A 14,535-nucleotide genomic window follows, 5' to 3' on the forward strand; every position below is an offset into this window, starting at 1 on the left:
GCTGTGACATACTGTGGTTGGAGATTAAAACAAGGTGCATGTTGTTGAAATGTTTAACAGCAGTGGAACAAAACGGAAATTTATGTGAGACAGAGATTTTACATGGAATTTCAGGTCATTGTAAAAAGGCAACATAGAGATACGAAAACCATTTAGAGATCAACCTTTTCCTAGTAGATGGTCTCGTAATCTCTCTTTATTGGCTTTTCCCGTGTTTACGTTTTTGTGCAGTGCTAAAAAAAAGTTACGTGAACCAGCACACAAGGGCAAAGTTTAAAGAAGATTATACTGAATGTCCCTTGAGCTGAGCAGCGTGTTTCTGGATCATAATACCACTCAACACATTTACCTCAACCTTATAGTCTGGGTTCTGAACCAGAACAGCACAGTAGACTTCTGACAACACCATTCTCTGATCATTCCTCGAAATCATAAAACACACATCGCGACTCAACACACCTCATCCAAAGTCCTCAACACTTTCACCAAGTCAAGCAGTTCACCCATCCAGCTTAATCTCACATGTGATCCACTGCAACTCTGCCTCCGCCGTGACACAAACAACTCTACCGCAGCCACCCGGGGCGGGATCCCATGGATCCCAGAACGAGCCCTGGAGGCATTTCCACGAGCGGAGCAACTGAACCAGACTGCTGCGTGTCTCATGTGGAATGAGGAGAGGCAGAGAGAGAGGAGAGCTGGCCTTATAAAGTCAAGACCAACCATAACGTTCTGTCTTCTTCCCCTCAGGTAGCCCTGCTAACAACATAATGCTAACCACATAATGCTAACTCCGGCTGTATACCCTCTTGACGTCACAGATAAGCCACCAGAATTGGCAGTAGTACATCCCAGATAAAGAGAACAATGTTGAGAATGCTCTCTAGCCCAAGCCTTATAAAGAGCAGCATTTGCAAGACGTTGGAAGTACATACCAAAGCTAACCTATTTCTGCAGAAACAAGCTCTAGGGTAACTAAGAGGAGTGAAACAAGGATTTTGGATCAAAATTGACCTTGTTTGACAGGCTGACAGCATCAAGAGTCAACAGAGCGTTTGCAGACAGAATTTGACATTCTAGCACAAAGACCATCAATCATAAACACAGACAGACAGAGAAAGTGAGCTCAAAAGAGGATGCTATATATAGAACAGAAAAGGACAGAAATAGTTACACCATTTTCCCTCCGATTCGAACAGGAAACTAACCGGAGCAGAGTCTCCGCCAAGCTGAGCTCTCCTCGCCTCACGGTCGTCCGGCCAATCAGAATAGTCCACTCTCAAAAGGTCAGAGGTGACTGCTCTGGCGTTTCGGGATGTTTTTTTCCCCCCCTTTGAGGAATTTCTCTCCAGAGGAGAAATCAGACTCCCACAACCCCTGCGGGCTCCCGTCTGCAGAAGACGCTGGCCTGGGACCTGCGGCGAGTTTTTACAGTGACAAGTGTTTATGTTGCATACATTGGTCATCATGGACGTGCAAGGCAACTCCTAAAACCACGCCCCTCCCCCCCCCCCGTTCCCCCCCCCCCCCCCTCCTCACCCCATGCGATTTTTTTGCACCGCTGTCAGATGAGTGTGAGATTAGACGTGCCTGGCTGGCAGTCGTGTAAACGCGTGAGCTCCGCCGGTCTCTGCGGCACGCAGAGGAAGATCAATCATCCCGACACAACCAGAGGAAAACAAGGTTGACTTGGAAACAGAATGTAAATCTCAGCGACGTAAACGTTGCAGCTTGGAGACAGGGGGACACTTAAGTTGTTTTTCGTCTGCCTGGCTTCTTTACCTCAGCACAAGGCGCTGTGGAAGTTTCACATTGAAGGGAATTGGGTTTGGGGATTGTTCCATTATGTAGTCAGTTACGGACAAAGGTCTGTTCAAATGCCATGCACTTAAAAGTAATGTAGTCTACACACACACACACACACACACACACACACACACACACACACACCTACACACACAAAATGGCAGAGGTGATTTCAGTTCTGTGAACACTGTGTGTTCTTCCTTTCAGAACAACTCCTGGACTCTGTGAAGAGGGAGCATAACTCACCAGAGAGGGAATGTAAACACACACACACACACTCGACCCAGTTACACGCACTTGAACAGGCTCACAAAATCTCTCATGTCACTCATTAAAAAAAAAACACAAAAAAAGAAACATTCCCAGCGATGGGAACTCTCGTCTCTCTCACAGACAAATGGGGTTGTGGTCAGACTGTAAAGCCCAGCTGAGCCCGCATCCCTGTCATCACAGAACTACTCACCCCATGGTGGAGGAATATCTTCACTCTCTCTCTCTCTCTCTCTCTCTCTCTCTCTCCCGACTGCTCGCCGCCTCTCTTCAAACACTCGCAAACCGCACACTGACAAGAGACCGGGGTGGAAGTTTCTTCCTCTCCCTCTTTCTCTCCCTCCCCCTTTTCCTGTCCTCCTCTCTCTCTCTCTCTCTCTCTCTCCCGTGAAACGTCTCCCCTCTCTGGAGGGAGAGTGCTTTATATCCTTTTTTGGGACTGAACGAGAGGAGGGAGAGAGTGAGGGAACGAGGGATTGATTCATAATTGCTCCCCTCTCTGCCATCTCGGGGGAGAACAACACAGCTGCACAGGGGAACCTCCTCTCCAGGGTGTCCTGGCTGGTCGATAACGGTTTTCCACAACCATCCTCCGTTAATCAGGAGGGTTTTTTTCGACATGGACCCTCCCAGGCCTGAACCTCTTGGTCTGCTGGTTAACCAGTCCCCAGGGTCCAGTCCCAGCCTGGGTGTGATGGCACCTCGACATCTACCACTGTGCTCTCACTAACAAGGCTCCGGGGTGATCTGGTGTTGATGACACCAGGGTGTTTACTGGGTGCTTTGAGGTGAATCCTTGTCTACATTGGGGTGTGTGTGTGTATGTGTGGTACTTCAGGGCATGTGTGCCAATGTGTTTGTTTGTGCCTGTGTGTGCATGCGCGTGTGTGTGTCAACATTGGTGCAGCTCACCTGTTGTGGTAAGTGGACAGCGAGTCCTGGCTTTGTTCTCTATGGATGAAAGCGGACTCCAACGAACGAGTCGATTGTGCAAAGCCTCGCTTCAAAGGTCATCGGGGGTTCAAAGATGCAGCGCTTCCTTTCGGAGCTTCCTCACATCCCTTCGCAGCCCCCGCCGCGAGAGTACAGACATCTGTTTTCCTTTAGTTCGCCATGGAAACGCCACCTCTAAATGGAGTAATTATCTGAATGGCTCTTCAAAAACACAAAATAGCGACGACAACAAAAAGGGCTGTTATTGTGCCTCCTTTCGTTTCCTACCAACTGACATTCTGTGCCCTTGAACTGTCACCTCACGCCTTGGTTAGACGGCTGAACTGAGCAATGCTAAGCTAAGCTAATTTCACAGAAGGCCAGAACGACAGTATTTCCTGTGAGGGATTTGGTTTGTTGAGGAGCACAGTGCCAGAACAAACAGTAGAAACTAGAAACAGCAGGTCTGCTATTTCCATTTCACCATCCATGTGACTGCCTACATCGACGTGTGAGGTGTTCCTGCTATCAGAGCATCTGTTTATTTACTGCCACAGCAGTGGTAGCAATAGTGTTATTGTTCTGATGGAAGCTCTTGATTGTGAGGAGAGGGGTACCATATGGTCACCACTGTGTACCACTTCTTCGTTCGGAAAATCTAATTCTTGAGGAGGAACTGTAATTCCACACACACACACACACACACACACACACACACACACACACACACACACACACACATGCCAGGCTGACCTAAACAGAATGCACTAAAGGAATGGTAATCAATTAATAATCATAATAATAATTATACCTTGTATTTATAATGCTCTTTTCTTATACTCAAAGTGCTACAACATTGAATAAACACATAACATACAAAAACCACCATGCCAACAAATTGAAAAGACTTAACACAAAATGACTAACATGCAGCAGTAACCACACATAAAACAAATAAAGATATATGTCGAAAGGCAACCTTAAATAAAAGGAACTTCTTAAAGCAATCCAAGATAGCGGCGTTCATAATTGTAAAAGCAAGAGCATTCCATAGCTCAGGGCCTCTGAAAGGGAACATGTTTTCATCCCTTGGGGTGGGAGGGAGGGGGGCTACTGAAGTGAAAATGAATCGGCAGAGCGAAGAGAACGAGAAGGAGTGTAGGACGCAACAAGACTGCAAAGATATGCCTTTAAACACGAGAGCTTTAAAATCAATACGAGCATGGCTGGGATGCCCGTGACACTGCGAGAGCGCAGGGGTGAGGTGTGGACATGATGAGGTGTGTGTCAGAACAATTATTGGTCGAGAGGATGCACACACACGTGCACAGCACCAATCCCCTTCTTGCTATTTTGGTCAACACAGCTGTATCTGTAGCTGTAAGTTGCAGGCCTGAGGCAGGCAACTGTCAGCACTAGGAGCCAGAATGGGCTCCACACAGCTGTTGTTTACTGTTGCCCCTGTGGGACAGCTGGGTTATCGGGCTCCATTTAACCCTCGTGCTGCCTTCGGGTCACATGACCCAAAGGTTCATAACGAACCATCATTGTGTTTACCCAATTTTACCCAATACAAAAACAAATAAAAATACTTTTCTTTTAACCTTCGCAATGTGGGGGGTCTGAGACAGCCCGACGGTTAAAAGAAAATGCTTCACTTTGTTTTTGTATGCGGTAAAGTTGTCGCAATACGACGGTGGGTCACAATGACTGATGGGTCAGAACGACCCGAGGAGAACACAAGGGTTAATACATTAGCCTAGCTTAGCTTTACAGCTAAATGTCAATCGATATAGGCACAGACACTGGACGCAATGTATGATCAAATATATATAGATGTCTCTTTGCATCTGTCAGGAGGATACATATTATAATGGAACACAATGGTTGCGAGTTTGGAGGTTAGCCCTAGCTTGTGAAAAGTATTCAGCAAACAGGCCTAAAGAAAATCACAATAGATTACGTTTTTCACTTCTCAAATAATAATCCAATATATAAATTCAGTTGAAGATGTAATAAAAGGTGGCCGGGGGAAGGTGTGTGTGACCTGACAGCAACAAAGCCAAGACTTGTCCCACATGCTTGCCCCAGTGATCATAATAGCCTCTTAAAAAGCAGCTGATTGAGTGCACCTTGTGATTACAGAGGGGCAACAGGATGAGTGTGTTAATATTGTTTGTTAGCTCGGTGAAGTTTGCTTACAGATCCCACAGGTGTGTGTGTGAGAGTTGAGATAATGCTTATTCAGTCTGCATGTGGTGTGTGTGTGTATGTGTGTGTTCTCATGTCCACCTCGTGGGTACGTATGGGTTCACATCTGGTGCTTTCATCTCCATTCTGCCTCCCCGGCGTTTTGATGTGGGAGAAGAGAAAGCGGGGCGCAGAGGAAAAAGAGACCTCAACACTGAATTCATTGGAGGGTAAAAAAAAAAGAAAGAAAGGATGGCCCATTCTTCCACAGTTAATCTCAAATCAAATTAGATTTTTCTCCTCTCTTCCACACAGACTAATTTCCCATTCATTGAAAAGATGATGAACAGACAGGGATCTGTTTAGCATTTGAAACGGGAATTTTCTGCTTCAGGTCTCCCCCCCCCCCTTTCTCTCTCTCTGTCTCTCTCCTCCTCTCCCTCCCTCGACATTCAGAGAGCTCTCTCCAAACAGCTCTCTCAGTGGCAGATGATTACATGGAAGAGTGTCGACATGGAACAGAATAGAACAGAGCGGAACACAATAAAACAAGATACAATTGCGGTCACGGCAGACATCTCAACAAAACAGGTGAAACAGAAGGAATTTGTCATGGTTCTCTCGTCCTCCCTCGGGGAGAGAGAATAAGTGGTCATTTCACCCTCTACATTTAGTGAAAACGGGAGTGTTCTGATGGAGTGAGAGACAGAGAAAGAAATAGACTTAAAGTAAGGCAGTGCCTGTACCCAGCTTCCCTCAGGTGATAGAGGCAGGGCTGTCCTGAAGAGACCCCAGGTCCTCATTAGTAGGTATGTGCGTGTCTGTGTGGTGTAGCTCAGCCTGAATCTGCCTTTTTACCATCACCTACATGAATATATGCATGAACTGATATGTGTGTGTCCCAAGTGCTGCACTGTCCCCATTTAGCTATGTGTGTGTGTGTGTTCAGTGTCAGAACCTCTGTGTCTGAATATTCTGGTGGTGTCCACTCCCACCCAGTCATTAACACCTGAGGCCAGCGTGTGAGCACGACTCACAACCTTGACCGGCTCAGGTCTCTAGAGGAGGGCCGGGTCGGCAGGGCAGCGGTGCATCCACTGTGTCAGTCGGGATAATCGTCAGTCGGGGTGGCGTTAACTGGGGGAAAAACGACTCACTTCTTGAGAATCATCCCTGTTTAACCCTTGTGCTGCCTTCGGGTCACATGACCCAAAGGTTCATAACGAACCATCGTTGTGTTTACCCAGTTTCACCCAATACAAAAACAAATACAAATATTATTTTTTTTAGCCTTTGCAATGTGGGGGGGTCTGAGACAGCCCAACGGTTAAAAGAAAATGCTTCACTTTGTTTTTGTATGTGGAAAAGTTGTCGCAATACGACGGTGGGTCACAATGACTGATGGGTCAGAATGACCCGAAGATAACACAAGGGTTAAATCAAGAATATGTTAATATAATAATCATAAAATCTTAAAGGAAAAGTGTCCTTGATATGCAGAGATCGATTCTGCCATCTACTGGCTAAAGGAAATCATTAAAATACACTGTACTAATTGCCTAAAGCTGCAACACCCAACATTATACATTCTAATATGAGAAACAATGCCCCCAATTCTAAATGATTGACAGTGGTTTCACAAAAGAAGCCAAGGAGGAAAGCCTGTCTCCCCAAAGGAAATTGACAGGAAGAGGATTGCTGGAACATAATGGGCTGGGAAGTAACGGGGCACAACAAATGTATACGGCACTGAGCTGTCTGTGTTGCTAAACAATATAGGGGACTTTTATTTGTTGATGGGAAAAAAATCTTACCTATTTTACCTTTAAGGTTTGTCCAGTTGCAATACAGTTTTGATAAATAACTTAAGTAAGCAAGCTGTGAACACATCCACAGTCCAAAATGCCTTGAAGTTATGTCAATCCTTCAGATAATCTCTTAATTTTCCATTCTGTAACCACTTGACACAATAAGATTATTACTAAACATTCCACACTTCCAGCAGTGTTTGTATCGACACGGTTCCTTTTCTTTGGAAGGACATGAGCGCTAGCTTTGATGTCAGATGGATTTAGGGTGATCTGGGAGGAATGCAGAAGTGAAGCCTTCTCTCAAATCCCATGACACTTGCCTCTGGGTTGGAAAATATTTCTTCGTTATCCTCTCACATATCTTGTACACAAATAAGGAAAACATATTTCATCTGTTTTGTTATAAATGTTCTCTACCTCAGGCTTTCTTGTTGTTTAAAAACTGGATCAAATTGAAACCATGACATTTGACAAGGAAAGGTCAAAGAAATCCATTGTATGAAGGCGACGACAGCAATGGTGCTTAGCGTGCATAACAGACTTTCCAGTTCCAACTCCAAAAAGGTCAGTCTATGTAAAAGGGGAAGTTAAGAATCGTCAAAAGACAAATTGAACTTTGTGACTTTTATTCATGAAAACAATCTTGAATCCAGATGCGTGGCGTGACAGTTAGGTCATGTGACCAGTGCCGTCTTCTTCAGGGCTCTGCGGGCAGCTCCAGACATCCTCTTTGGTTTGGGAGGTCGCTGGTTAGTGCTGCCTTTCTTAGCCTTGGTTTTACTGAACGAGACACAAAAGGGCACGTTCAGACATGAGCGTTGGCAAGCCAAACACCAGCAACACCCACAGCAACACACAACCACTTTTTCTCGCTAATTCTTCAATAACACCCATCCCGGCCCACTGTGAAGCCACACGCACAAACGTCTCCACGTGACCCCAACACACACACACACGGTCACGCGGGACACAAACCAAACACGCTGGGATGATGCGGCCTACCTCTTGTGGCTCCTCTGCGCGTCTGCGAGCGGGCACGCCCTGCGTTTGTGCGCCGGGCTGCCACAGTTGAAGCAGCCCTCCTGCTTCCCTCCCTGGCTCCGCCCACAAGGGTGGTCCGGGAGCGCGCAGCGGCCGCAGGATGTGCAGTGCCTCCACGCTGCGTGCGTGTGAGGGGGGGGGGGTGCGTGTGGAAGAGGGGGAGAGAGAGAGAGAAAGAGAGAGAGAAGGTGAGACAGATTATGCCAGTCATTCAACAGGTCTCCACAAGAAGAACCCCCGGACGTGGCTCTGAAACATCTTCGCATTCCACTCACAGGGCTTGAAGCACTTCTGACACTCGGAGCAGTGTCTCCACTCCCGGCCGTCCTGAGAGTGGGAGGAGGACAGTTAGAACGTTGGAGGACCTCGCCCGTGCGCTCTCCTCATAGGACCCCCCCGGGCAGGTTGAGAGAGAGGGGGGGGGAAGCGTGTCTGGGTACGTACCTTGGAGGGGCAGACGTTACACTGGGAGCAGTGCCTGTTCTGGGAGCTCACGTACCTCTGGCACATGGCGCAGAACCTGGAGGGGACAACGCACAGTAGGACACAACCGCATCTAAAGTCCCTGTCACGTACATGTAAATGAATCCGGATGACCACCACCCATAAGCTGATTGATTTGCTTTCTATCTCCTGTGGGTCAGGAGAAATCAAGGCAACGTGCGCACGACGGATGCAGTGTGTGTGTGTGTGTGTGTGTGTGTGTGTGTGTGAGTACCTGTATCCCTCCTCCTTAGGCAGGACGATGTCTCGGGGCGCCAGGTTGGTGAACAGCCGGACAGGGGACTGTTTCCGGCCAGTCTTCCCGTGTTTGTAAAGGGGGTGGTTGTCGTAGTCCACCTGGAGGACAGACGACAGGCGAACTCCCACGAAAGCTCACGAATCGCAGCACGCACTCACACACACGCGTTTGGATGTGGGGTGGCTGTGTGTGTGTGTGTGTGTGAGGATGCATGACCGAGGTCTCATACCTGGTAGTCCAGCATGACGAAGGACGGGAAGCATTCTAAGATGCGGGGCTCAAAGAAGTAAGGAAAGATCCAGATCGTCGGCATCTCCTTGTCGCTGCCCCCTGGAGGTTGGAGGGAGGCGTTACACGTCCAGAACGACCACCGACACAACAGCACTAGCAGGAACCGAGCAGTCTGGTTGGTAGTCTGGGTCACGGCTTCCAAACGCCACATCGTATTGAGAGCACTACGTGTACGTCAAGTCAGGCGTCGGAGTTCCCTCTGCCCCCGCCGGCTCACCCGTGGTCTGCAGGCTCTGCCAGGTGCTGGCGATGGAGGAGAAGCTGTGGGCCAGAGGCTTCACCAGGCCTCCGAAAGGAGGGTCGGACACCATCACCACCCGCTCCCCGTCCGCGCCCTCGCCGAGGAACGCCTGCAGCACGGCCCTGGCCGCCTGCGGGGAGCACAGACCATTCAGGACTCGCTCCTCGTGAATGAATAGGAATTCAGCTCGATTACGCTGGGACGACTTGTACGAAAGGACACGGTAGGGGGTGGAAGCAGCGCCGTGACCACATTTTTCGCGAGATGATCACGATCCGTCAACAAGGGTCAACGTTTATGTCTAAAAATTCACAGAAGTGTTGAGTAGGAGAAGATGTCAAATGGTTTTAATGAATCCGGCCTCAGGGTCGATTCTTACCTCTCCACCAAAGAAGTGGTGGTTGAACATGTTGTAGTGGCAGAATTCATCCTGGCCGTAGAACTGGGCGTATCTAGAACAGACATATCGGGTTCAACGTCTGACAGAATTGCATTTCTATGTCACACCTGGTTTAATGTCAGTGCGACAACAGAAAGGAAACGGTTTTCTTCACAACCCCTGATGTGACCACAGAACGCGGGTGTGCAGTTCTGAGGCATATATGGAACAAAAATCACTGCTGGGGTTTAGAGAAAGTCAATATAATTGCACACACCATGCTAGCAAGACAAACACCCGAGGCCACCTTGGCGTCAATAAAAAAAATGGGTGTGAGCAGACATACAAAACACACACACACACACACACACACGCCCTCTCAAACGCACACAGCAGGCTGCAGCTTGTCAAGCTAATACACAACCTTCCTCAAAACTGATCACATTCTTCGCCAACTCAGCACGACTCCAGATCAGAGCACGGTGAGTACTGCTTTCACACATGCTATTCATACCAAAGCATGACTGCTTTCTCGAAGGGGAAATGAGTCTTTAGACTGTATAAAGTTGACTATTGCACAACGATTGCACGATAACACACAGTGCCTAGTCAGTATGCGGGAATGGTTAGACTGAAAGTTCCCCTTCAGGCTGGATGTTCTGTAGATTTCAGCTGTTTTCACTAACTTGGACACAATCCTCATTCACTTTCCTACCATAGCTAAACTAGAACGTGTGCGTTCAGAACAGGCATGTTTTGACAGAAGAATGTAAGCCACTACATACCATTCTACCTACAACCTGTGTAACCAGAGCTTTGCTACAGTTGTTCTACTGAAACGGGGTGAAAATGGATATGAAAAGAAATCGGGGGGAAAAAAGGATTCAATGCATATCCATGTTTTTTTCTTTTCTTCTTTGGTGAAAGATGGCAGATCAACAGTCAATCCTGGATGTGTCGACGGTGCCCTCCGGTGATCTCCTAGCCGTCGCCCCCTGTGGCGATCAGGGGGTACTGCAGGAGGGCGTCCTCGACCCGTCTCCCACGTGCTTTCAGGGCGAGGGGGTGGTGCAGCCGTTCCCCCGCTCCCCCAAACTGCTACACAAGCTCGCGGAATCTGGGAAGCTTTCAGAGGTAACCTGACCCACGTCCTTAACGAATATGGACGTCATCTTTCGCATTGTAGACACTACAACCTAGGTACTGTGTACTGTACTTTAAAGGCAAACAATTCATTTCCCTTTGTGGACAATAAAGAACATACTTATATCTATACTCGTACAGTTAATTCCCAGTATCATGATCGAAACCGTTCATGTTCGAGAGCCCAATAACCTAAGTGCCAGTCTTCTCCTGGTTCCGAAGAACAGTAAAGTCTTGTCACCTGCAGAAGCAACTTTCCAGGCGCCTGGAGGAACTGCAGGAGGAGAAGTCCAAAGCAAAGGGCCACATTCAGTCTCTGAAGAAGCGCCGAGCCGATCTCTCCGTAAGTACGCCACCGCCCCCCTGTGGTCACTGCACTACACTGCGAGGACGACACCACCACCGTGCTTCGTTTGATTTCCACAGGGGCGACAGTACAAAAGTTTGTATTTTTCTGCTTGGCTGTTTGTACCCTCGAGCTATGGGATGTAGATGCACTAACACCTCGTCTCTTTGTGATGAAGTGGAATACGGAGATGAAGAGGGGGAAGGTCATGGAAAGGTTTGAGGGCATGAGGACCACCCTGAAGAGAGAGGAGCAAGCCGTGCTGGACTCCCTGGAGCTGGATCGAAGGGAGACCAGCGCCAGACTAGACAAGGTTCTCAAGGGCTGGGACCAGCACCTGGCTCTGGTCCAGAAGAGCATCAACACTACCCAAAAAGCACTGGGGCAGGGTGGAGGGAGGAAGGAGACTCAGGTGAGGGGTCTTGGTTCATGCGTGGTCCCACACATGAAATACTGGCTCTGGTGCTGTCGAGTAACTGTGTTTTCCGGGTTTTTCTTTCAGGATCATCCGGAGAAGGTCAGGTGATTTGCCCTCCTTACTTCCTCTTCTCTGGGGGCGGGTCCATGAGCTCTGCGTCCCGTGACCCATCCAATCTCATCGTCCGCAGGACACCAGCGTGTTCTCAGTGTCAAAGCTTCTCCCTGCACGCGAGTGTGTGTCGTGCTTTTAGACTTCAATAAAAATGTCTCTTGTTCTTCCTCCATTTGTCTCCAGCTGTCATAAGAAGGCGGACGCCTCGGAGGCAGAGATCAGGCTGAATGAAGACAGGTTTGAGAAGCACATGAGAGCCCTGCGCTCCATCTCCAACGGCCTGAAAGCTCAGTTCCAGAGGAAGACACTGCTGCTTGGTAATCACTGTCTGCTGTTTATTATCCAGTAATGCAGGCCATGAGTTGATTGGTATGGTCTTTCATGAAGCTCTCCTATTGGTTTTAGATTCCTGCCCTGTGGTGATTGACAGGCAGACCAAACACAGCTTTGTCTCCGTGGCGAAAGACGGGCGGGACTTGTGTTTCTGGAGCTCCGCCCCGTCTGTTCCGGAGCACCCGCTCCAGTTCGACAAGGTGTGCTGCGCCCTGGGCTCTGCCGCCGTGGCCAAGGGGCGGGGCTACTGGGAGGTGGACGTCCGCTACTGCTCGGTCTGGGCTGTGGGCGTGGCCTACGGGTGCCTGGAAAGGAAGGGGAGGGACAAGGGCGCCAAACTGGGGCGCAACAGGAACTCGTGGTGCGTGGAGTTCCGAGACGGGCATCTGTCGGCCTGGCACAACGACCACCACATGGCGTGCCACGCGTCCGGGCGGGCCACGCCGCTGAGGAAGGTGGGCGTGTGGGTGAACTACGAGAAAGGGCATCTGGCGTTCTACGATGCGGACACCATGAAGGCTCTGCAGGAGTTTTCGGCAGCGCTGAACGCCGTGTTCGACCGGGCGCACCACCAGTTCACGGAGCCCCTCTACCCCGCCGTCCGCTTCCTCAGACCGCCCGAGGGCCAGGTCGGCACCAACCACATGCAGCTCAGGGACCTCAGCGCCCTGTGAGATCCACGGCCTTCCAAGAAACCCCTCAGAACCAAATCCGACTGTATGAAATAAACGGATGATCGCGCCCCCGTCATGTGATCCCTTGGACGGCGTTTGACATGCTTTCTAGGCTGCTGTTTGTTTCATAAAGACAGTGAGAGGTTGTGCACGAAACAAAAAACTCACCTGAAATCGATGTCCAGTAGTAGACTCTTCATAGGCTTACTCTTCCCTTCTAGATTTCTCTGTTTTATAAGTTCATGGAGTCTGGAACACAACATTACACCGTAAACTGTAATGTTAACGTTAAACATCAGTGACAGTACATTTTTGAATTTATTCGTAACGTGTACCATGTTTTGCTGCCACCATTTGCATATTATGTAAACAATAAAGAACTTCAAAATAACCAGTCTTTCTGAACACACCAAAATAACAGGAAGTCCATTAACCCCCTCACCTGGGCGTGCCCACACAGAGCACCTTCTGGAAGCCCCGGCCAGCCAGGGTGTCCAACAGGAAGTGGCTGCTGCGGTCGGTGAACAGGTACTGGGCGTTACTCTTCTTGTTCTCCAGCGGACGCAGTAGCGTGCTGGGTCTCTGCAGCTGGGCGTCTGTGATGTCATCAGCAGGCGCCTTGTGGCCGATGTGGGCGCCTCTTTCCTCAGGCACCAGCAGGAGGTCACACTCCTGGCACAGCCTTCTCTGGTCCTCGCGCAAGGATTTGAACACCTTGAACCTGAGCGAGAGGGGAAAATAAAAACGATTCCTAGTTTGATTCTAAATCAAGTCAATTGTTGCCAATCATGTAAAATGTTGCTTCAGTAACTGCTAATCAGTTGAACAATTTAAGACGTTGGGCTGTACCTGGAACAGTACTGTCTATGGGTGAAAAGTGGCTTCTTAGACTGGTTCTCTGACTCTCTTGCCAAAAGCCTGGTCTCCGATACCTACAACCCCAACAACTGGTTATTGCACATTTCACGTAATCCGTTTTCCAAGTAGCTTCAGTCAAAGCTAGTATGTGACATGGTCATGGATAAATACCAAGTAGTGCTGTTGCTATGCCTACCTTTTCATCTTCCCACTGAAAAAAGTTACAGTCTTTTCGGTCCCTGCAAGCTGAACAAGCATAGAACCTTCTGCCTTTCTCCTCTCCTTTGCTGGCTTTTTCAAACAACAGCGTTGGACCTGTTAGAATAAAAATAAACTGTCATCATCCTGCAATATTTTAGAATCACGAGGCTGACAAAACTTAGTTACTACGTTTAGCTACTTCGTTCTAGCTAGCTGCTAGCTAGCTTCTCTGTGCGCATTTAGTCACGTTACCATGAGGACAAGACGGTGCCTTTGTATCCCCTTCTAGAAGAACTACTTCTATTCCAAACCCGTAATCATTTTTCCCGTTTAATTGCACATCCATCTTGAAAATCTCCAAAATATTTTAACTGTTCAGAACATCAGACGCATGCTGGACATGAGGACGTGCTTCTGTCATTTGCCGGTCGCTGACAATTGACGTCACAGAATGTACTCCCTGTGGATCTTGTTACAATGTTGCAAATATAAGGAGGTGCAAAACATTGTTGATTGTTTTAGACGTTGTATCATCAACAATGTGTGTTGACATATCATTTTGATCTTTTACCAAAAAATAGCACACACACAGTTCCTCAAGTACAGTACAATTTGCTAAATGTTGACAATGTTGCAGACTTCCATTAGGAGGCACTCTATGTCAAGAAGCCTAAAAAAGTTATGGAGTAAAGGCTGAACCTTTGGACAGACATGTCCAATTATTCTAGCCTATAATAATAACTG

At 48.4% G+C, this 14,535-nt stretch overlaps 2 protein-coding genes across 2 annotated transcripts; one reads left to right on the forward strand and one right to left on the reverse strand.

Annotated features, from left to right (window-relative positions):
• Positions 1 to 7,619: 7,619 nt before the first annotated feature.
• On the reverse strand, positions 7,620 to 14,243 carry zcchc4 (zinc finger, CCHC domain containing 4). The gene is made up of 13 exons (XM_062449565.1): positions 14,044 to 14,243; positions 13,787 to 13,905; positions 13,582 to 13,664; positions 13,175 to 13,453; positions 12,901 to 12,981; positions 9,705 to 9,777; positions 9,302 to 9,455; positions 9,023 to 9,123; positions 8,770 to 8,891; positions 8,496 to 8,571; positions 8,327 to 8,378; positions 8,013 to 8,169; positions 7,620 to 7,790 (listed from the first exon to the last, which is right to left on the reverse strand). Exons 1-13 carry the CDS (start codon positions 14,135 to 14,137, stop codon positions 7,685 to 7,687), a joined length of 1,497 nt encoding a protein of 498 aa, XP_062305549.1. The 5' UTR covers positions 14,138 to 14,243; the 3' UTR covers positions 7,620 to 7,684.
• si:dkey-219e21.4 (E3 ubiquitin-protein ligase TRIM62) lies at positions 10,051 to 13,123 on the forward strand. Its single transcript, XM_062449566.1, has 7 exons — positions 10,051 to 10,186; positions 10,632 to 10,838; positions 11,095 to 11,190; positions 11,372 to 11,605; positions 11,696 to 11,715; positions 11,909 to 12,042; positions 12,131 to 13,123. The coding sequence occupies exons 2-7, from the start codon at positions 10,632 to 10,634 to the stop codon at positions 12,730 to 12,732; spliced, it is 1,293 nt and encodes a 430-aa protein (XP_062305550.1). The 5' UTR covers positions 10,051 to 10,186; the 3' UTR covers positions 12,733 to 13,123.
• Positions 14,244 to 14,535: the final 292 nt, after the last annotated feature.

Source organism: Osmerus eperlanus, chromosome 23 (assembly GCF_963692335.1).
Source record: "Osmerus eperlanus chromosome 23, fOsmEpe2.1, whole genome shotgun sequence".
Lineage (NCBI taxonomy): Eukaryota > Metazoa > Chordata > Actinopteri > Osmeriformes > Osmeridae > Osmerus > Osmerus eperlanus.